This window comes from Lepidochelys olivacea (genome assembly GCF_965140295.1).
Source record: "Lepidochelys olivacea isolate rLepOli2 genome assembly, chromosome: 9".
Lineage (NCBI taxonomy): Eukaryota > Metazoa > Chordata > Testudines > Cheloniidae > Lepidochelys > Lepidochelys olivacea.
This window is the reverse complement of record NC_140419.1, coordinates 82,109,405-82,132,734: the sequence shown is the minus strand read 5'-3', so window position 1 is coordinate 82,132,734 and position 23,330 is coordinate 82,109,405. Positions and strand designations below refer to the sequence as shown.

General features: G+C 40.8%; 1 protein-coding gene across 2 annotated transcripts in view; it reads right to left on the bottom strand.

The window, feature by feature from the left end:
- LOC311526606 (ubiquitin carboxyl-terminal hydrolase 12-like) overlaps positions 1-19,492 on the bottom strand; it is a 39,361-nt gene extending 19,869 nt beyond the window's left edge. For both annotated transcript variants that reach the window (XM_084639810.1, XM_084639809.1), the window contains exons 1-2: positions 19,344-19,492; positions 4,435-4,515 (exon numbers count right to left, since the gene is read on the bottom strand). In XM_084639810.1, the coding sequence (XP_084495936.1) occupies positions 4,435-4,515; positions 19,344-19,391 (129 nt within the window). In that variant the 5' untranslated portion in view covers positions 19,392-19,492. The remainder of the gene's footprint in view (positions 1-4,434; positions 4,516-19,343) is intronic.
- Positions 19,493-23,330: the final 3,838 nt, after the last annotated feature.

Below are 23,330 nucleotides of genomic sequence, written 5' to 3'. Positions count from 1 at the left end.
AGCAGCTATCTTATCTACAAGTTTTTTTCTGGTGGTAATTTAGTTAGTATTAAAATTCTATTTTATTTCACAAGCAACCACCATAGTTAATTTTATTGAGGGGAGGGCTATGTGTATGGGGGATAATCCAATGAATGTCCGCTAAGAGAAGGCTACTCCAGGGTTTGCCACAGGCAGGTAAAACTAGCGAGTGACCGCATGGTTATTAGTCCTGCACAGGCCTGAAGCTGCAGTCACTGATATGTCTCTCAGTGGCACCTAAGCCCATAATGTGGACATAAGGAGCAAAATGACAGGATGGTAACTGGTAGCATCACTGTATCCCTTGTGATCAGTTCTATTACAGTATTGTAACAAGGTCACAATAGGTGGATTCAGATTTTATGTTTGCCTGTGTCAGATACCAATATGCCTTTTGAGACAAAAAGTAACACATTAAGTATTTCCTGTTTACAATGAAATACTGGCAAAAACACATGATGCAGAGATATCTAAGAGCAGCTGTTTTACATCTGCCATATCTGAAGGCTGTGTCATTAGAGGACAGGGCTGATGGTATGTAATGTCTAGAGGCGATGTGTCCCAGATTGCTTAACAAGGAGAAACACTTAAAACAGTGAAAAGTTAGATGCTTTTATACAATGACATGAAATAGTTCATTTTGGGTGGTTTGGTTCCTTCTGTTTATAGTAATCTGTGCAATTTATTTTATAATAACTGGATTATATAACATTGTTTGTTTGGCTTTTTTGAGTAACAATGATTTCAGGTCTGCCTGTCCCGAGGATATTCTTGTAAAGGAGCTCTGCATCTCAAGAGCATTCTGGGTGAAATATTTTAAACAAACATAATTAACATACAAAAAAACCAATTGTAGAATACTGATAATCACATTAAGTGGTACTCTGGGAATATGGCTACAGTGTACACCAGAATTTTGTATAATTACTGTAGCAGAACAACTGCAAGTTAATAGTCAATTTTCTGGCTGAGAGAAATTTAAAATTTAATCCATGCAACTCAAAAGGTTACAGCCTTATCATCGTTACAGTTGCATTCACATCACTTTACATGGTACATGAAATGAGAAACAATGGTTCAAAATTGTTAGTTACATGATCAAAATAAATACACAAGCTGAACAAACATTTAATTTATGTTTATTCTTAGTCCATCTCTTTATTAATAACCTATAAGACTGAATAATCAGCACATTCATGAAATCTGTAGATGATACAAAATTGGCAAGTTTTGGCAACACCAATGATGACAGAGAAATAATGCAAGGGTACCTGGAAAGATTAGAAACGCTTGCAGAAAAGAAAAATGAAAATCTTTTGGAAGAATATTAGCTCATATATTTGGGGGGAAAATCCCCAAAACATATTTAATGGCAGGCAGGATCCTAGAAATTAGCTATACTGAAAGAACAGGATGTTAATAGTGGACTTGCTGTCCATTACTAACCTCCAGTTCTTTCAGCATTGCTAATTTCTGGGTTAGAGTGTTTATGCTGTGATATGGCAGCAAAAAGGTTAAAGTGATTTTTGACGGTACACACAGAAGAATCAGGTCACAACGTGTGGAATTAATAGGTCCTGCGTATACAACTCTGGTGTGATTAACTGTGTTGCATCCAAAAGTGTGTTAGGTACTTTATAAGCACAAAAAAGCACATACCTCAAAGAGCTGGTATTAGAATCTCAAGGCCAAAAGTAATAAAAACACCAACAGTGAAGTCCTGGCCTCATTGAAATCCATAGCAAAACTTCTACTGACTTCAAGATGGCCAAGATATCACCTCAAGTGTACTGAAGAACCCAGCTACTGACCTTGCCCTCATTTGTATTACAAAGACCACTTTCCGAAATAAACATTACAATTATAACATTTATACTATACAATTTTAAATAAAATATCCTTTTCAGTTTGTTCATGTTGTGTAACAGCTCTTTATAAAGAAGCAACAGTGAAACTGACTAGACAGTCAATTTCCCCTATATGAGCCCACACAGCAATAGGAAAGTTGTTTGTGTTTTTTGAACAGGAAAATGTCATTGTATATCCACAAAAAATGACTAGAGGATTCAGGCCAGTAAATAACATGAAATTACTTTTAACTAATTTTTTTAAAAAATCAAAACACATGATTCATTCAGTTTAACAAATCTTGCTTAAAACAAAATATTTAGCTCAAACGCTATCTAATTAATTTAAAATAATTTTAAATTACCCATTTACAGAGAATTCCCAACAGATGGCACTTTGAGGATAGCAGCCTCTTAAAATTGAAAATGTTACAGTTTCACAATAGATTAAAATCTGCAGAGGTCAAAACCTGTTCTGCAAACCCTTTTAGGTGCTCCAGCTGCTTTCACACTTTACCAAGAGGGTTGAGAACAAGCAGAGGAAAAAACATGAGGTAGTGGGGAAGGAATTTTTGACAGAGAAGTAAAAATCCAAAAAAATTATTGAAGGAAACATATTTTGTCCTTTTGAATATTGCATGTGGCCGGTAAAAGGATTTTTCTCTACTTTTAGAAGGCAATTTTTTCTTCTTCAAACTATTTATCACTTTGGTATATATGCTACAACAGAACATGCCTTCCATATTTTCCCATTATGATACAAATCTCAAAACCATTGGAATGGCCATTAACACAACACTTAATGAAGATAATTCAGTGCGTTTAGATCAGCGGTGGGCAAACTTTTTGGCCCGAGGGCCACATCAGGGTGCGAAACTGTATGGAGGGCCGGGTAGGGAAGGCTGTGCCTCCCCAAACAGCCTGGCCCCCGCCCCCTATCCACCTCCTCCCACTTCCAGCCCCTGACTGCCCCCCTCAGAACCCTCCCCCGTCCAACCCCGCCCCGCTCCTTGTCCCCTGACCACCCCGTCCCAGGACCCCCGCCCCCAACTGCCCACCGGGACTCCACCCCCAATCTGAACCCTCCCCCCACTCCCCGTCCCCTGACTGCCCCCCCCCCAGAATCTCTGCCCTATCCAACTGCCCCCCGTTCCCCATCCCCCGAACCTCCACCCATCCAACCGCCCCGTCTGCCCCCCAGAACTCCCTGCCCCTTACCCAACCCCCTGACTCAGACCCCCTTACCATGCTGCTCAGAGCAGCATGTCTGGGAGCCGTGTTGCCTGGCTGGAGCCTGCCGTGCTGCCCTGCATGAGTGCGCAGCCCTGCCGCCCAGAGTGCTGGCAGCGCGCTGAGGCTGCGGGGAGAGGAGCAGGGCAGGAGCTAGCCTCCCGGGCCCAGAGCTCGGGGTCCGGGCAGGACGGGCCCGTGGGCCGGATGTGGCCCGCGGGCCTTAGTTTGCCCACCTCTGGTTTAGATTGTTGAGTGTCTGACAACATGATCTGCTACGGACAAAGCAAAGATCAATTAAATCAAATGAGCTCACAATGTGCAGCTGGAGGCAAGCAATACTTTAAGTAACTATATTAGCACTATTCAGTACATTAGGTTGTTTCAGTTCTGACGTGAAATAAGTGTCTAAATGATCCACTAAGGGAAGAAGGGGGAAGTTTAATTTACTGTGAATGAAGTTAACCAGAGCCATATTTTCAACATGAAAAATGAACTATGTCCTGTGACAATTGTAAACATTTTACTTTTTTACATCATATTATTAATAAAAGGATGTGACAGATTGAATGTTACATTTACCTTCCTTATGTTTAGGATGTCAGATTAATGCTTCTGGATAAGTGATGGAATAATGTTGCATTCTTTTCACAATCCTTAATTTAGTTCTATCATTGCAAATTAGGCAATTTTTATGGCCTTACTGGCCTTAATCACACTGTAAACATGAAAACTGACTGAAGTTATGGCAAACAGTTGTTTTAAACAGGAGCTCTCATGCTGATGCAAGCCTGAAAAAAGTACATTTCTACACAAAGGGAATTGACGTAGCTGGTATTTTTCTGTATTCTCTGATCTTTCCTCAACACGACTGTCCCCTCTAAGCCCATATGAAAAACATGAGATTTGAAAAGCAAACAGATTGTTTTGGTTTGAGTCTTTGGGACTAAGACCCACCAAAGTAACAGTTTAATATCTGATACTTCCTCTCTGTTGGAGGACCATACCCTGCTTTTATCTACCCTATGATCTTATGGGCTTTTCCAGCTTTAATTACTCTGATCCTATATTTAAAAGTGTGCCCAAGTATGAATGTCCCACGGAATTTTGTAATTATTAACATTTTCTATTTCACTACAGTTAACTTTTAAGATTAATCTTTTAGTTAAAAACAAAATTTAGCATGCATGTTACAGGATGTAGTGCTTAAATAGATTTCTACTTTGTGCCAGAACTACCCATGGATAAAGGTCTAAAAGAGAATCCTGTCCATTTCAGAAGAGGAGGACTGAAATAGAAAACAGCATTTTAAAAATAGTAAAGCAAATTCACTCACATTGACCAAGCCAAAATAATGTTCATTCACAGGAAACTGTTCAGGACCAATCTCTTTCTCCAAAGCAGAGGCATTGGCGCCCTGGGGAAAACAAAAACCCCCACATATGACTACTAGGAAAAAATTCTCTAAAAAAAAAAAAAAATCTGTAATATTCATGCCATTTCTGGTAAAACAAAGAGAGTGAGAATGGAACTGTTAATTAACATTTTATATTATACATAAAGGTGATGTGAATGTAGATGTGAAGTAATACTTTAAAATAATGCCCATCAGCCTGTAGCTTCGATTTCAGGGTTCAATTAATACAATTTTTTAAAATCTCTTTCCAGGATTCTTAAGAAGTTGTGGGATAAGACAGCTGGACCAGAGCTAGCTGTTAATGTAATAGGTCCCCTTTTATCAAAAATTAATTCAACATTAGACTATTTGTGCATTTCAGATTTTAAAGAAGGATGGCAAAGCAAGTTAATATGTACCTTAATGAAAGACAGATATTGAACTTTGCTATACAATCTTTTAGTGAGTCTAAAATTAAATTTCAACAATTTACAATTTTACAGAGAATTTATTGGACTCCTGCATACTAAGTCAAATGTTATCTATTCTACAAGACAGTGATGTGTGCTTGCAAGGCTGGAATCAACATGGTAATGAGACACATTTTTGTTCAAATGTTCGATTCTATATCATTTCTAGAAACTAACTACAAACTATAACACAACCTTAACAATGCTGGTGCAACTAACTCTAGCGTAGTAAGCTTCCAGCAGAGGTGCTGGGGAGCATGGCGGTGAAGAACAAAAACAATTTATTAATGCTGGACAATGGAAAAGCAACATCTTTTTTGGTTTATGTAATTCTTGTAGCATTAATTTTAAAAATCAAAGAAACTTTAAAATTTAAACCAGAAATGTTGCTCATTTTCAATATTTCCAAAGATATTACAAATACAAAAAAAGTATGTGAAAATTATTGAGTACTGACTGGTCTTTTTTTGAAATCAAACAGTTGCAGTTGCCATATTTTCATAACAAATTTTAAATGATTTTGAAAAAATGATTTTATAACATTTGAGAGTTTCAAGAGTGTAAAAATATAATTTATCCCTCCCTCTCCACCCCAATCCCTCAATGTACCTGCATGGACCTGCTTGTAGGAATAGGACCTAAAACGTTATTTGCAGTTAGCTGTACAACTCCTAAAAGAGCAACACAGTATGGACACTTCATTTAAATTCATTTCATATTATCAAGATATCATGCTTTCATCTTAAAAACTCCACTTTATAATACCCCACTATGGGTTTATATTTAAAAGAAGATACTGTCTTATCTTGAGGTGAACATCAAAACTACAAACTACTGATCAAACTGAGAGATTTTTGCACTTGAATCTATACAAAAATTTGCTAGAGAAAAAGAGAGTTTTTCCACATTCACTAAGGAGATCTCAGATTAGTCAGTCATCCAGGAAGGTCATTTAAATTTAGTGGAGCATGTGCTGTAAAAATAAACAAGGAACTCAAAATAAATTCGCTGTGTAGATGGATTAAAGAAAACAGACTGAAGGGCAGGAAGAATGGTAGGCAAGATGGGTGCCATGAGAGAAAATAGATCTTTAAGTGGAGGAGTGTGCTACAGGAAAGGAACAACATGTCTCCCTGAATCATCCATTGAAGGAGTCAAACTACTCAAGAAATTGGATTACCAGAAGACACTACCTATGAAAATGTATTTGAAGACTGCTGAATAATCTAGAATTGTGCCTATCAGTTGCCAGGTTCCAATTTCAAGTCTTCTGTTAGCCTCCTATTTATAGCTCAAACAGCATTTTAAGGCATCTGAATCACTAAAGAAGAGTGCTTTTCCATAGCTCTTTTTTTAATCTAAATATGTTTAGACATGCTTTGAGTACTTTTAATAATCTCATAAAATCTTTTCAATGCTGTTCCAGCTTTTTAAAATAAATGTAACTGAAAGTGCAACTTAAAATATTAAGTTAAAAAAACCGATGTTAATGAAATTTGACATTTGCATAGTGGAAAATCATAAAAAATTAGCAAATGCAAAAGGTGATGTTCCAGCAGAAATATTCATTTGGCTATTTTGCACATCCTTTAAGCTTTTGATATGTGATGAACAGTGATAAAAAAAGTGGCCTGCAGAGGAGAAAAAAATTAGGATTGTACCTTTTTTGCATCTTTATGATGTATAAAAGAGCACAGAAAGGATTCTCACCCTGTAGCTTCCAAGGTTTTAGTTTCTGCTCATATTTTACATTAGAAATTCAATCTTTTCTGCTCTGTTGTTCTCGTAAAGCATTATTGAGAGCTGGAGAACAGGTAGGATTAAGACATTAGAAATCCTACAGCTCTGGTGAACAGTCTTTACACGGTGGGTATGTCTACATCGCAGGGACTAGACAAACATATCTACGCTATGGGAAATATACCAGTATAGCTACGGCACTGTAACTATGCTGGCATAATCTGCTAGCAAAGATGCCGGCTACGCTGATGTAAGGGATTTTTCTGTCAAGGTAGAACACCACCTCCCTGAGCAATGGTAGGTAAGTTGACAGAAGCACTCTTCCATCAACCTATTTGCACCTATACTGGGAGTCAGGTCAGCATAGCTGCATTGCTCATGGGTGTGGATGTTTCACACCTCTGACTGACAAAGCTATGTCAACCAAAATTTTAAGTATAGACCAAGCCTAAATCACTGAAACCCTGAAGAAGAATTAAACAAAACTAAAAGTTTAAGTATGCTATAGCTCAGCCTTGAAAAGTGCTATTCACCCATTTCCCCACAGTTAGTAATGTTTTTAATGAACAAGTAAATACTATAAGCATTTTTACTATCAATCACTAGGACAAATGATGGTAACTTTGTAAAGCTGATATGACTAGTTATAAAAGGTAGAAAACTTACTATAAAAAAAATCTAGTTTAACTAGAGGTAGCAAAACGCTGCAGTCAGATTTCTTATTTCAAATCTATAGGGAATGACCTAGATTGAAGAAATAGAAAGGAATCACAAAACATAAGAAGCAACATGATTTGTGATAAAATTAACTAGGTTACTGCTGAGGTGTCACAGCCCAAAATTTAATTCCAAAAACTCATCAGCAACAGTCCTAGGTAAAACCATGCCTATGGGACACCAAAATGTTTACACTAAAATCTTCAAAATGTTAGAGTGCAGAGCTACAACAGACAGACAAAGAAGGCTGAAGATTGTACAATAACCTGGGTCATGATGTTATTAAAATATGATGCTTCTGAAAAGCTGAAATGACAGAAACAGTCTGTCCCTTTAATGCTCGGATTTCAGAGCAGAGATCATGTTGCCACTACTTCTAATAGTTTGCAAATTAATTCTACTGTTAGATGACAAATTGGACTGCTTAAAAGTAGCCAAATTTCTACAGCACACATTGTTTGTGGCATAATTGACCTCAATTAGCATAGCAATTTGCTACACATTTTTCAAAGAAATGCGCTTTAACATTATCAGATAAATTCAAATGCTACAAGTTTCAAACATCATAAAATTGTGCTAATCAGCTTTAAAAATGTAATCTGATGGAGCAAGCACATAGTCATGCTCACAATGGCAAACTGGGGAAGGGGGATGGAAGAGATCTCCCTGGCACTCTTCCCCCCTGCCCAACAAAAGAAAAACAACCTAGGCTGTGCAAAAGTTTAGAACTGTACTTTGAAAGAATAAGTAAAGAGGCAAGACTTCAGTTTTATTTTTAACTAGAGAGCTGCCTTAGGACAGATAAATATAATCTGTTAATGAAGAACAGTACCTGGTTTCCAAACGTAAGTGCTGGAATTAGGAAGCTCTTTACAATTCAAAATTGAACTAAAGGGTTAAAAGTGCAAAAAGTATTACTAACTCTTACCATAAATTGTCATTTGAGAAGTCATAACTGTTTGTGCTTGCAGTAAATCTACATAATGGAAAGTGTTATATATTCCATATATAGACAGCAATACAATAGCTTTGAATTCTACGGTGATAAATACAGGAAGAGAATTTACATTTGACCGGATGGCAAGCTGTTTGCTGGAAAACCAACAGTGACTGTGTCACCTATAATGCAGACATGCAAGATTTTGGTTTACTTAACATACATGATTCAAGCTGTGTATGGGGGATTAGGTTTGAATAAGCTATTACCAGCAGGAGAGTAGGGTGGGGGGAGAGAAAACCTTTTGTAGTGATAAACACCCATTTTTTCATGATTTGTGTGTATAAAAACAAACATTTTCTGTATTTTCCACAGTATGCATCCGATGAAGTGAGCTGTAGCTCACGAAAGCTTATGCTCAAATAAATTGGTTAGTCTCTAAGGTGCCACAAGTACTCCTTTTCTTTTTGCAAATACAGACTAACACGGCTGCTACTCTGAATCACCTTAGTACTCAAAAGCCTACGGTTAAGCCTAGTTAAATCAGATTCAGGATCTTAACACTGGCAATTCACACGTATCATGTTACCTTTTAGAATAACATTTAATGAAATACTTTTATTTAAATCTGGTTCTCCTTGCTTTTTGCACAGGAACTCTGTCTCCCACCTCTGTATCTCTCTCACTTCTCAGCAGGCTTGTATTTCAAAGTAACGCCTTTGTAGTATAAATAAAGCTGTTAGGTGTACAAGATTATAACTGATTCATTATCTACCACCCCCAGGGACAAACTATTCCATCTATAAAGCTTCCAAAAGGTACATCCATGAGACTTAGAGTATGTCCATGGAAACTTGTAATATAAATACCTTATCCGTAAGAAACTGTTCTGACACAGTGGTTCAGAGAGGAAGTACTGTGTAACTTTCTATAGGTAGCTATTTGAGCAGAAACTAAACATCAATTATAAATTCACCCAGTCAGCATAAATCTTCCATCCGAAAGGCTGCCTGATTCTAAGAACACATCCTCATGGTTTTGACTAAAGTGGTGATACTATTTACACCACTTGACAATCAGAAACAATCCACACTCACTTGTGCCCAGCAATTTCTAGTATATTGCAAATCCTACGGAGCTCCAAGGAATGGTGACAATCTGTCCTGATTGAGACCTCCACCATTCCATTCTATTCTGTTATAAGTGCACAAATATTGTCTTATGGTTGGATACAAAGCCCGCTGAAGTCAATGGAAATCTTTCAACTGACAGACTGGCTTTGGATCCAAAAATGGACATATAAAATATGTGATAAAATTAATATGCTGCTCTGAATTTAAAAATTATTTTAACTTTGTTACCTTAGCAGAATGACACACGGTCATATATCCACTGTGTGTGTGGAATTATCCATGGAATCACTATTTTAAATTAACCAATTGAGCTTCCGTCTATTAAGAGTAATCTAGGGAGGAATAATTAAAGCCTTTGAATATATTATAAATAGGGCTGAAGTAGTGAAATTTTTGAAAATTATATATTTTTAAAACCTATGTACGTGTATATGTGTATATATATATATACACACACACCTAAACAAACTGGTGTGGGCTTTTTTTTGTAGCTCTGAGAACATTGTGGTATTAGGCTGGAGAGGTTTCTGAAGGTGGATCTGACCTAGCCCTGGCCGCTCCTTGCAGGGGAAGAGGAAGTGCCTTCCTGCCCAGCTGGGACTAGCAGCTGGGTAGCAGCCACTGGCTGGGGCGTCTCCAGCCCTCCCCCGCAGTGATTTACCTCTCTGCTAGCTGCTCCTGACACCTAAAACCATGCACTCGCACTGCTGGGGAGTGACACATGATTGCTCTTGCGGCTTCCCTTTGCTTCCCCATCAGAAAATCATTTTTCTGCAGGGAAGCAAAGAAATCTATGGGGGACATGAATTCTGCATGCACACAATGGCACAGAATTCCCCCAGGAGTAATACCAATCGTGGTGTTATAGACCTCTGTCATATCGTCCCATAGTCATCTCTTTTTTCAAGCTGATCAGTTCCAGTCTTTTTAATCTCTCCTTGTATGGAAGCTGTTCCATACCCCTAATGAGTTTTTCTTGCCTTTCTTTATCCTTTTCCAATTCTAATATATCATTTTTGAGATGGGGTGACCAGAATTGCATGCAGTATTCAACATGTGGACATACCACGGATTTATATAGTGGGTTTAAAATATTTTTTGTCTTATTATGTCTCTTTCCTGCTGCACATTGAGCAGATATTTTCAGAGAACTAACCACAATAATGCAAAGATCTCTTTGAGTGGTAACAGCTATTTTAGAACCCATCATTTTATATTTATAGTTGAGATTTTTTCCAGCGTACATTACTTTGCATTTATCAACACTGAATTTCATCTGCTTTTTTGTTGCCCATTAACCTGGTTTTGTGAGATCCCTTTGTAACAGTTTACAGTAAGCTTTGGCCTTATCTTTCTTAAGTAATTTAGTATCATCTGCAAACTTTGCCACCTCACAGTTTATACCTCTTTCCAGATCATTTACAAGTATGTTCAACAGCAGAGGTCTCAGTACAGATCTTTGCGGACCCTGCTATTTTCCTCTCTCCAGATACTCCATGATGGATTTCCAGATGTCAGTGCTCCTAAATCAGTTTTAAAGGCTCTCATGACTTCACAGGAAGTGGTCCTTATTTACTGATGTACAACATGCAGTAATTTGGAATGGAACTGCCAGTAATTCACACACATTGATGATATTCTGCAATTTACTCCTGGGGAGATTTTGCGCCACTGCGCATGTGCAGAATTCATGTTCCCCACAGATTTCTTTGCTTCCCCACAGAAAAGTGTCTTTCTGATAGAGAAGCAAAGGGAAGCTGGAAGAGTGGTCATGCACTCCTCCCTCGCATTGCAGGTACATCGTTTCAGGCACCAGGAGCAGACAGCGGAGAGGTAAATCACCACAGGATTGGGGACACCTGAGCCGGTGGCTCTTACCCTGTGCCGGGATCAGCTGCTAGTCCTGTCTGAGCTGGAGGCAGGAGAGGATGGGCTTCCTCTTCCCCTACAAGAAGTGGCTAATGCTGTGTCAGATACCCTCCAGAAACCTCCCCTGACTACAGGAAGCTCAGCATCCTTCCCTGCTTCCTGCCCCATCACTCCTCAGATGCGGGGGGAGGGGTCAGTGTACGAGGAGCTGCTCCCCCATCCTCAAAACCCCCATGCATCATAACCTCCCATACCTGGAACCCACCCCCCCGCCAAACCTCACCCTGTACATTCAGACCCTCCCCAGCCCTCAGACCTGAACCCCACCCCACTGAAACTCAACCCCTGTATCTGGAGCCCCCCCACATCCAGACCCCCACTCCACTGACCCCCAACTAGCTGCACCCAGACCCCCCACTCCCTCAGCATCCAGACCACCCACTAAGACCTCCACACCCAGACCCCCCGCCGAGCCCCAACCACCTTCACCTGGAAGCCCCTGCAGAGTCCCATTCCCCTTATACCTGGAACACCGCCCTCCCCCGAGCCTCTGTGCATCCAGATCCCCCCACACCTAGACTCCCTCACTGAGCTGCCTGCACAGCCTGCCAGACTGTCCCACACAGAATCCTCTCACCCCACACCTGGATCTCTCCACACTGAGCCACTTCACACTTGGATCCTGCCTGCCCCACACCTGGTGCACCTAGTGCACAGGAGCAGGGGCCCAGAATATTCCTGGGGCAGGCCCAGCCCCTGTGCTGTGTCAGAGTCGGGTGCAGCCTCACCACTAAATCCGGGAAGGGAGGAGCTGCATGGTGATCTCCCATCTTCATGCAGCCAGTGGCCTGTGCTCCCCACTGCCATGCTTGAACCTCTGTCTTTATTTATTGACAAATAAAACTTGCAGAATTTTAAAATATTGTGCAAAGAATTTTTAATTTTTCAGTGCAGAATTCTCTCAGGAGTAGCAATTGTATGCAGTCCTAGAATAAGGTTGTAGTCCTAAAGAGCCCACCTAAGGAGGAGGTATGAAAGAGACTGATGGATAAAATGATAGGAAATATAGAACCCTCTGTTCAGACTCAAACTTTCACAAATTTCAGGAAACCCTTGCTCATTTAAAATACGGCATTGTAAACTGATGACCTGATCAACCAGCCAGGGAAAGTGAACTCATGTCCCAAACAATGGCACAGTTCATGGTGTGCAAGGAGGAGAGGACATATATACCTTTACACTATGTTTACTACATCGTGACTACTCTAACTTTCACACTTGTAAGCAGAACAGGCAAGGAAGAGGCAGCAATACACAACACCACTTGAATCACCTCAGGTACATTTTGCTATTTTAATGGCTCTCCCTAATTACAACCCACTGTTTAAGCTGTCAGCATCTCATAGCACAATGTCAAAAAGGTTCTAATACACAAGTCAGTGAATGTTTCGAACAACAGATTCATATGCCACCCCAGTGTGAGTTTACCTAGGTTTCCCATGGTTCCCTTGGGTGAGGGTAATAGTGCTCCACTCCATGGAACAACCTAGGGGTTTGGATCCTTAAACCAGTGGCTAGCTTGAGAATAATGGGTATATCAAGATTCTACATGTTACAGAAGCATCCCTGTGGAGACCAAGGGATACAGTATAGCTTCCAAGGCTCCCTCAGGATCCACATTGCCAATCCTTGTTGACAAGTGCTTCAAAACCCCACCACCTGAAAGGGATGGTGCAACACCACAAACTACAATTAGAAATACCCCGCTCCCCCTCAGGCAAGCATGCTAGAGAGAACAGCTACTCAACTCCATTGTTTTTCTCTGTCCCTATGTTGAGCTCCATAGCTCCCTGGGACTTCTGAGGTGTCTGGAGCCAAGAGAGAGAAAGTAACAGCTGCTGCTCTCCCTCCTATTTGAGTTCAACCACAGTTGCTAGCTTCTGTGCTTCACAGCAAAGGGAGCATGATGAGCAATGATCTGACTTACTAAAACACAAAATCAGAGTGTGTATCTCTATCTCAACTTATTTAGTTTGACATTGGCCAAGAAGATATGCATATTTTTATTTTTTCATATACCCAGAAAATCTTATGGCTTCACTTTATAAATCCAAATGGAACAAATGATGCTTTTATGTGAAAGCATGGAAAGCATGTTAACATTTAACATAATGATCCAATTACAGAGACTCAGCTGACCTTGAATAATTTACCAGATATCTACTAGCCACAGACCAATTCAAATGACTGGTGATGGACCACCAGAATCGTCCAGGGGCCTGTTGAGAAGCTCAGCCCAATCCCTGCTAATGGAAATAGGAAAAGAATTAGCATTGGTACAAGGTGATGTCTCTTGACCTTCTATGGGATTTCAACCTTCTTTCATGACAGCCTCTTGTAATATTAGAGGACTCCACCATGCCGACTTAGGCAACTGAAGGGAGTTTCTGTTCTTGCCCAGCACCAGTGGATCCATGAATCACATCACATTCACTGGCCTCACTTGCAAATCTCCACTTCACAGAAGCATGCAGGGAGGAATGCACAATGTAGAGAGCGCATGCATGTCCCTTACACAGGCTCCCCAGATTTCACCCACTGTAATAGATCTATGTGTTGCCAAGAGGCAATTACTAGATAAATCATATGCATCCCTTTGGAGCTGGGACTAAAACCCCAGCTCCAAAACTGCAAACTTCTACCCACTTGAGTTAAAGAAGTTCTCCCCAATTGGTGGCAATAATTGGTTCCTTATCCATCTTTTTGGGCTAGCCACTACAGGGAGAGACATCACATGTGTAGAGCCAAACTAGACAGCACCACCAACTGCAAAGTAAAACTACACTCCCAGACTACAGAGGAGAAGCCTAGAGTCTTCCCTAAGAAAGGTGTGTACTGAAAGACGTCAGTCATCTTGTTAAACCACTTTGTGTTTTGGGGTTTTTTTACACCTCGGAATGGGAACTTCCACAAAGAAAAGGCTATTGCCAAGCCTGGCTTCAAATTCAAGTACTAATGGCAGTAGCATAAATCTTCCAGAAAGGACATACTATATGATTTGCCAAGAGTTACATACAGTTATAATTTTTTCTAAAAAGAGTAATATTTGTTAGTGTTAACTATCTAATCTCTGATCTTAGAGTGGGGCTAACTTTTTGTTTCCTTTAACTGAATTTTAAGTAATACAAGTCACACAATTGGAAACAAAAGTCTGAGTTAAAAGTTGAACTATTTCCCCTCATTATTTACTATTTTATCCGTAGATGTTACCTTCCCCATAAAGTTACCAGTATAACAAAGTTTTAAAAATATGTCAGTGAAAATGCAACAAGACAATTCAAAAGCTTCACTGATGTGGATCGTGTGTGTGGCTCATATGGCAACTGACATGTTTATTTGCAAGTGAACTGCACAAAATGAATAGTAAAAATACTAATTTCATTTCTTGCAAGTTGTTTTCTATGCTCAGTATTCAGTCTTCCCTTGCACCAGTAATAAAGATAATAAATAGGCCCCATGCTGTACTGATCTGGGAGACAAAAATAGGACTACCATTAATGTGTATGCTGAATTTGTGTTCTCCAGGTGTGCCTTGCTAGCTTTGCAGAGCAATTAGATGAGGCTCTAGTGGGAAGTGGCCTTAATTAGCATACTGTGATACACCAACATTACTGTTAAGTCCTTGTTAAGACACATCACAGGAATCTGAAATAGGAAAAGTTCAGATCCCTGCTTCATCACTCATTGCTATACAAGTGTTCTGCTGCAGTTCTGTCAATGCAAAAGCTACAGATAAAGCAATAAAACAAGCTGATTTCCGATTCAAAGGTTTCTGTGTTAAGGCTCAGTTTTATGACTAGCAGAGGGAGGAAGCTTTTCAGACTGGCTGTACTGCCAGGGCTAATGAATGTCCTATAATATCTTGTTTCTTTCCTTGAAGGCTGTAGCATATGATTTAACATAATTTTAGAGATAACTGGGACCATACCTGCTCAGGTATGAGATTTTAAAAAACTTCAGCACAAGATCCATGTGTTTGTCCAAGGGACATAAGGGGATGTAAGGAAATGTCACCAATATCCTCTCCCATACATTCTCCTAATAAGTATCACAGCCATTTACACAAAAATTAACCTCATGGAAAATGTGACAAAGACATCTGTTGGTAGGAAGGGAGTTAAAGTCAAGCAGGCCCAGCACAGATTTTGGCTATGGCCTATGGGTAAGGTTGCTGGTCTGTCATGGAGGTCACGGATTCCGTGACTTTCCATGACCTCTGTGACTTCTGCAGTGGCTGGCATGGCTGGCTCAGGGGCTGCACAAGTCGGCCAGCTCCTGGGCAAGCAGCAGTTTGGGTGTGTGGCAGGGGGCTCGGGGCAGGGGTGCGAAGCAGCGCTTACCTGGGGGGGGGGGAGGCACAATCAAAGGCTGTTACAATACATGAAATATTTTCCTTACATCCATTTCTAATGTTTGCAATAACTGTAGTTGGCCCAGGATGTTCTAAATTGTGAATGGGAAGGAGGGTGATCACACAGAGGAAGGAGGGTGTCCATGAGACACTTGAGATATGATCCACACTACAAAAAGTTTGTGATCCCTTTAAGGAGGGTGGTTTGGTTAGGATTGAAACTCAACAGTACAAAGACAGAATTTAAATGATCAATTTTAATCTTCTATTTGTTTATTTTAAAGAGGTTGTATTGTCCATTGGAATGAGACTGGGAGTCAGCAGCTCCAATCTGGGAGCTATACATCCTAGTTCTACCACAGACTCATTTGAGTGGCTATGAGCAAGTCATAACTTCCTCATGCTTTAGTGTCCCAGTCTATAAAACATAGATAACACCACAGAAGTGTTGTGAGGATTGCCTATAGAGTACTTTGAAGATGTAAAACATGTGTCACATCATTAGACTCCTAAAGAAAAGTTAATTCCCAAACATACCTTGTTTAAGTAATTAAATAGTTTATTCAGAGTCATTTTCACATTATGGTAGAAGAGATTATAATATTTTGGATTTACTAGACATTAACTTAATCATCAAAGGTGTAAACTTCAGTATATTGGTTTGAATTAAATAAAACCACTGCAACCAGCATACTGTACTAATGTTTCTGTATTAGTTGAAAATAAAACTATAGGTGAACTTGACAATAAACTCAGCCAAGGCAAATCAAATAACTTTACATTTTTGTATCAATGTTTACCATGAAAAATGCCATAACACTTTATGCTGTGCATAAATTAGGGATCTTTAAGCAAGCAGTCCTCTCTGGGGCGAAGCAAAGCAGTCTGCACCAATAGCACCGCATAACAGTTTTTGTAGACGTGAAAAATAACTTCTCCGTCTGAAACAAAAATGAGCATTCAAATAGGCAGAATCTACCTCCCTAAAGTTGGAATTTGCTGAGGACACAAAGGGTTAACTACCTACTCTTGCAGAAAGTTGTACCTCAAGATGAACACTGATATAACATGGGCATCTGCGAGTCACTAATCTATTACACCAAACAAAAGCAAAACCAGGACAGGAGTAGAACCAATCCAAAAATGCATGCTTGTGGCCATAGTTACCAAGAACAAACCACTGAATATTGGAAGCATGACCTGAAGTTGGCTGCATGATCACAGGATCACTCAACCTTACGTTTGCCCTCCTAATCCTCTTACTCTGATGCTCAGCCTGTTGAGCTGGGGAATTTGTCCAGAGTACTACCTGGGGCTGAGTCAATCACATGCAAGGTGGGCAGGGAATTCTTCATCAAACCCTGCATCAAAGCAACTGTCCAACCACTTCCCATGACCTTATTTTCACTTGTGTTTACGGTGGGGAAACATAAGTGCATGCATGAACATGTGTACTTTTCTATGGACTTGTGAGGAGTTTTCAAAACCTGTAGCTGGGAGGTTTGTTCTAGAAAAACTAGTAGCAGAGATTACTCCGTTATATTTATACTTTTAATTAAATCAGGCTCTTAGCACTATAAACCGGCAACCATACCACACAGTATGATCCAGACAGATCTCAAGTTAAGGAAAATTGGGTAGTCAGTACTTCAGGAGACTACCTCAAAATGCTGCAGGAAGCAGAACTGGCTAGTTGCTAGGAAAGAAGAGTGGTGCCAAGTCAATAGTGAATTGACATCCCAGGATCATGATGCTACTAAACTTACTGTCATTTGGATGCAATGGAAAATTGAGGTTCTGACCACTTCCTGGTTATTAAGATCTATATGAAGAACAAGATCATTGAGCTTGAACACCCTGATCAAATTCCAGTTCATATAATTATATCCTGCCAACCTCAATTCCAGCAGCTATTTCCATTGGATAAAAGATTTTTCTGCACGAAGAAGAGTTCTTAAATGTTGCAGAGTTATCGTGTGCTATTGTGTTACAGGTGCAACGTTTTGCAGCAGAGGCAACTGTGTTTAGTGGTAAATTAACTGGCGCACGATTCATGTATTAGTTTTAGTTTATTAAAGGCGCTGCATAAATGTAAAATCCTTAATTACTGTACAGTCTGATGAATCCTATAGTAATAATACATACGAAACTCATGCTACTCTTATTCAACACATTAACCTGAGTGAAGGTTTGCAAATTTATTTAGAACGATTATACTAGCTTATGGGAGCTTCCCTCTTGGGACTAATGATTGCAAATGCAAGTGTGAAGTTTGACATTCTCCAGTTCTCTTAGTCCATCCCTCCTCACTTTTAAACACTTTAAAAGGTTCATGTGGGACCAGGGCCTAAGCAACTACTCAAAGAACTGACAAACTGGTTGTTTAAAGGAGGCATGTTTCTTGAATTGTGGAACAAACTACTATTCAGATTTGGCCCCATTCCTAAACTGAGAACCACCATCATGTGGTGCACCAAGTCTCGTGGACTTCAGTGGTCTCTACATGGGAGCAGGTCCGTACTGGTGTGATTCTGGGCCTATGTTTGGGGAAATCTCTTTGGGCACAAAAAGGGAGGCCTGTACAGCCTTTCCTGTCCTAAGTATTTTTCATCAGAGCTATCATGTAGTGCCAGAGAAGCTTTCCTTCTACATAGTTTTCCTATTACACACCCCTTGTTTCATAAGGGTGTGTTTATAAACATGTCATCCCTGTATTTTGCATTATAAAAACTTTTTTTTAAAAATGCATGCTGTTGAAGGCAGGGACTGCACCTCCTAGTGTGGTTACAAAGCACCTTGCACACAGTGGGCGCACTCACAACCTAAATAAATAATAGTAACTATACAACGCTCTATACAGTGTTGGGGGGGTGAGGCAGGAAGGGGATTATTCTAATAAAATGTTTTAATTCTTGATATCTACTCTGATAGAAATGGGTATCAGCTGGCTCCTGCAATAAGGGAAATTTTCTTAATACCAGGGAGAGTGCATGTGTGGGTGTCCTGATCCTTGCAAGGGACGATATCTCTTGGGGGTCAGGAGAAAGGACAGGGCACGCTCTCCAGGAGTGAGCACTGGGGAAAGGGCACGGGGGGGGTCTCTTGGCTCCCAGGGAGCTGGAGGCTCCAGGGTAAGGGGAGCCCTGGGGGAAGGGCAGCCCTTTGGGAGAGGGGAAGGGGAAATCTCCTGGACGCCAGAGACGTGGAGGCTCCAGGAGGAAGGGCCCCCATTAGCCGGTCGGGAGCCCTGGGGGAAAAGTGAAGGGATCTCATGGCCCCCAGGGAGGCGGCGGCGGGGACCCTGGGGGAAGGGCAGCCCTTTGGGAGGTGGAGGCTGCAGAAGGAAGGGCCCCTATTACGCCAGGCGGGGGTCCTGGGGAAGGGGAGCCCTGTGGGGGAGGGGAAGGGATCTCTTAGCCCCCAGGGAGGTGGCGGCTAAGGGAGGAAGGACCCCACCGCGCCAGGCCGGGGGCCCTGGCGGACATGAGTCTCCTGCCACCTGGGGAGAGAAGCCCTGGAGCGGTGCCTCCGGGGGCCCCCAGCCGCCGCCGCCGCCCCGGCCCCACACTCACCATGGTACAGCTGGAGGCGAGTCTCCGGACTGTCATCAGTATTTCCATCCGCCCGACGCGGCCCCGGACCCCGCAGCCGCCCCCGCGGCCGCCGACGCCATGTTGGGACCCAGCCACCCAACTGACAGCGGCAGCCAGAGCCGCAGGTGGCGCACCAGCCAAAGAGGTCCGGGCGCTGCCGGTGCGGCAGCGAAACGGCGCCGGGTACCCGCGCTGCCCTGCCCGGAAGGCCCGCCCGGAGGTCACCCCTTCGCCTGGCGCGTGGGACCAGTCCCCCGCCTCCCGCCGCTGCTCCAGGCCCCGCGGTCCCGCCTGGCGGGGCAGCCGACCCAGCAGCGGGAGCGGCCTGGAGCCGAGGCACAGGGCTGGATGTCAGTAGACGCCGGCTTTGCTCCTGGCCCTGCTGCTGAGGCCCGGGCTGCGCCCAGCAGTTACTGCGCCTTCCTTCCACATGGGAAGCGCCCCTGCTCCAGCGCTTTAGTGGTCTGGGGCGAGTCACTTAGCCCTGCTGTGCCTCAGTTTCCCCATCGGTAAAAAATACCTACCTCACAGGTACCTACTGCGTATGCAGGTGCTGTGAGTCCACTGAATGCATCCGATGAAGTGAATTGTAGCTCACGAAAGCTTATGCTCAAATAAATTTGTTAGTCTCTAAGGTGCCACAAGTACTCCTTTTCTTTTTGCGAATACAGACTAACACGGCTGTTACTCTGAAACCTGAGATATTATTAATCTCTGTGAAGCACTTTGAGATCCATGAGCAGAAGGTACTCAGGAAGAGTGTTCTTAATATTTATTAGCTGTTCTGGCATATGCCCCCGGGGCCCCCTTCAGGATCAACCTATTGAACTGTGCCTTGAACAAATGTAGAGAGAGACACTGCGAGTTTACAGCTATGCATAATTATAAGGAGAGGTGTACATGTTCATGCCTCATGGGGTGGACATTTTTCGTCATGAAACTAAGAGGGGACATGAAGGACCTTATGGAAATTTCTTTATTAGGATTTTTTTTCTGTATGCTGGACAAGAGACCAGACCACCAACAAATTGGATTTTAGAGATAGATTTGATTTGATAAAGAAGCTTGACAGTGATTTTGCATTAAGTAATTCTGTGCCCTTCTGCAGCATGTTTGTCTATCTCAGCAGAACTACAAAATGGATTCTTTTAGTGCACAGTTCTGTGAGTGATCACAATGGTCATTGTACATCAATGGGAAAAATCAGTAAATGCTATTGCAGCTTTGCCTGATGGCACATTGTATACCAGGGACATTGCCTGAGTTTATCTGGACAGTTAAGTTTTATGTAGAATTCTTTATCAAACCTAGAAATAATCTGATAACTTTTTATTAGCTACATGTGTAGTTCAGTTGAAAGGTACTGATTAATAATACTAAAGACTAGGAGTACTTCTGGCACCTTAGAGACTAACAAATTTATTTGAGCATAAGCTTTTGAGAGCTACAGCTCACTTCATCGGATGCTGTAGCTCATGAAAGCTTACGCTCAATTAAATTTGTTAGTCGCTAAGGTGCCACAAGTACTCCTTTTCTTTTTGCGAATACAGACTAACACGGCTGCTACTCTGAAACTTGTCAGTCTTTTTAATGAGGCCCACAGGCTTCAGCTCTGGGTTGTTTGCCTGCAGCTATTTTCCCTCTTACATGTTGCATTTTCCATGTCATTTAGTACTTGCTCTCATGGGAGAACATTCAGTTATTTCAAAAGATAATACAGACATAAAGAAGGCTAAGTACTATTTTCAACATTCCCATAGAGAGTGAAGCAACTAAACTAGGAACAGGAAATTGACAATGAGATTAGCAGAAACTTTAACTAGTTTTTTTAATTAGTTCCCTCTCTCCTACACCAAAATAGAACAAAATCCTTACAAATATTTATTTTTAGTATGGTAGCATCTGGAGACATCCATCAGAATCAGAACTCCCACGTGCTAGGTAAAACATGGAATAAAAAGAACAGTCCTCTGAAATAGCATTTCCTGATGTAGCTAGGTCATACACTCTACTTTTACCCCTCCCTCCAAATCAAAAACAAAAAAATATATTTCCCACGAGTCAAAGTGAATGGCTGACCAGGCAATGTAAGGGTTGTTTCATACATACACAATATTTGATACTGTTCTATTGTTACATTTTCTTATATAATGCAAGAATATTTTTGTACATTTCACAATTATGCTAATTTTAAGCTACAGTGAGCAGAAAGATCACAAAAATGCCACTTTTGTTTAGTGCAGAAGCACTGTATGGTATGAGAACTGGCCTTTGGGCTGCAGGGCTGTTACAAAGCACAAAGAAAGTCAAACAAAGCTATAAAGAGCAATCTATTGTTGTTTAAAATGTATTCAGAGTCAGAGGAGTTATACACAAACTGCCAGCAGCTAGTCTTGTCGCAGCATCAGCTAAAGCCTACTACAAGTATATTTTCTCTTTTATTTAGCTTTTTTTCCCAAAAATGGCTCATCTGAATGTACCAGTCCAGAGACCGTTTGCTACAACTGAGGATGTACAGTATATAAATTAACCGTTGTTATCAATACATTTTCAGGGAAGGCAGAATAGTCTTGTAGTTGAAACACAAGAATAGGAGACAGGTCTGACTCTAAGCCTGGTCACTGACTTGTGTTACCTTGAGCAGATCACTTCACCTCTCTGTTCATCTGTCTCTCCCACCGTAAAATCTGCAAGGGTTAGTTAAAGTTTTAAAAGCACTTTGTCATCCTCATATAGAAGATATGCTAGAAATGCAAAATATTTTTTTTAGGATGCTCCCTCCCTGAATGTGTTTGAGTGCCAAATAAAAGAAGTAAAAACACATATTTAAAGCTATAGCCAAAAGCAACATAGACTAGTAAATAAATATGTATGAAAGTTGGATCAGAAATAAATAACACAATCTCCCCACAACATGCACACACATAGAACTTGGGATGGGACCACCCTAAGGGTGTTTTGTGAAACATCTAGAACTATTGAAAAAAGTTTTGGATTTTACTATACTTAGAGTTTTGCAAACATTTCCCCCCTTAATTTAAGCCATTGTTTTTCCAGGGAAAGTTTAATTAAAAACATGTTATCCTAGTCAAATGTAAACCCACTGTACACCAACATAATAAAGATCCTCTTGAAAAATAATTCTTACTCTGAGTTATACAATCCTAAATAGTGTGATATGGTTTCACTCAGTGAAATGCTATTTTGACAATCTATAAAATTGGATAAAGAGAAGACTAGGAAGCCTCAGGCTTTTGCTACATAGTTTAAAAGAACCATTTCAAGAATTTGATTCTAAAATTTAAGATTTTTATAGAAATGAGTTGGGGAAGGTTGTTGGGTTTTCAAAACGTATTGAGAATAAAAATGTTTCATGATATATTTTTTAAAATTTCAACAAATATGTTCTGGAGAGGGAGTTCTGCATGGTTTTGGAAACTATAATGGTTAGAAACTCAAGAGCATTGTGATAGTGCATAAGAATCTGAAAGCAAAACTGATTAGAAACAGAAATTGATTGGTCTAGTTTGAGGATCCAACCTGAGTGAAATGATGTATTAATGGTGAAAAATAACCACAGGCCAGATTCTCGATTGTTTCACCAATTTTCCTCTACAGAGGATCTGTCTCTTACAGTTCTGTGTTTCTGAGCTGAATAGTTTAAGGTATAGTAACACAGGTGACAAATTTATTTTTAAGTATATAAATATATCTTGACAGTTTTGCTGTATATTGATCTTAAACAACCTTCCATGAAATTTGCCTAAGTGAGAGAGCAGGATAAATGGAGAAAGGGAACAAGGAACGCTTTTGTCAGAGTAGCTGGCATTTCTATCACAAGACCATCACAATGTTTCTGCTATTATGTACTGAAATCAGTTGTTGTGCCTTCCTTTAGGACTTCTAAATACGTATATGTTCTTCTATCAGCATTTTTGCTTATACACAACATCCCTTGTGACATTG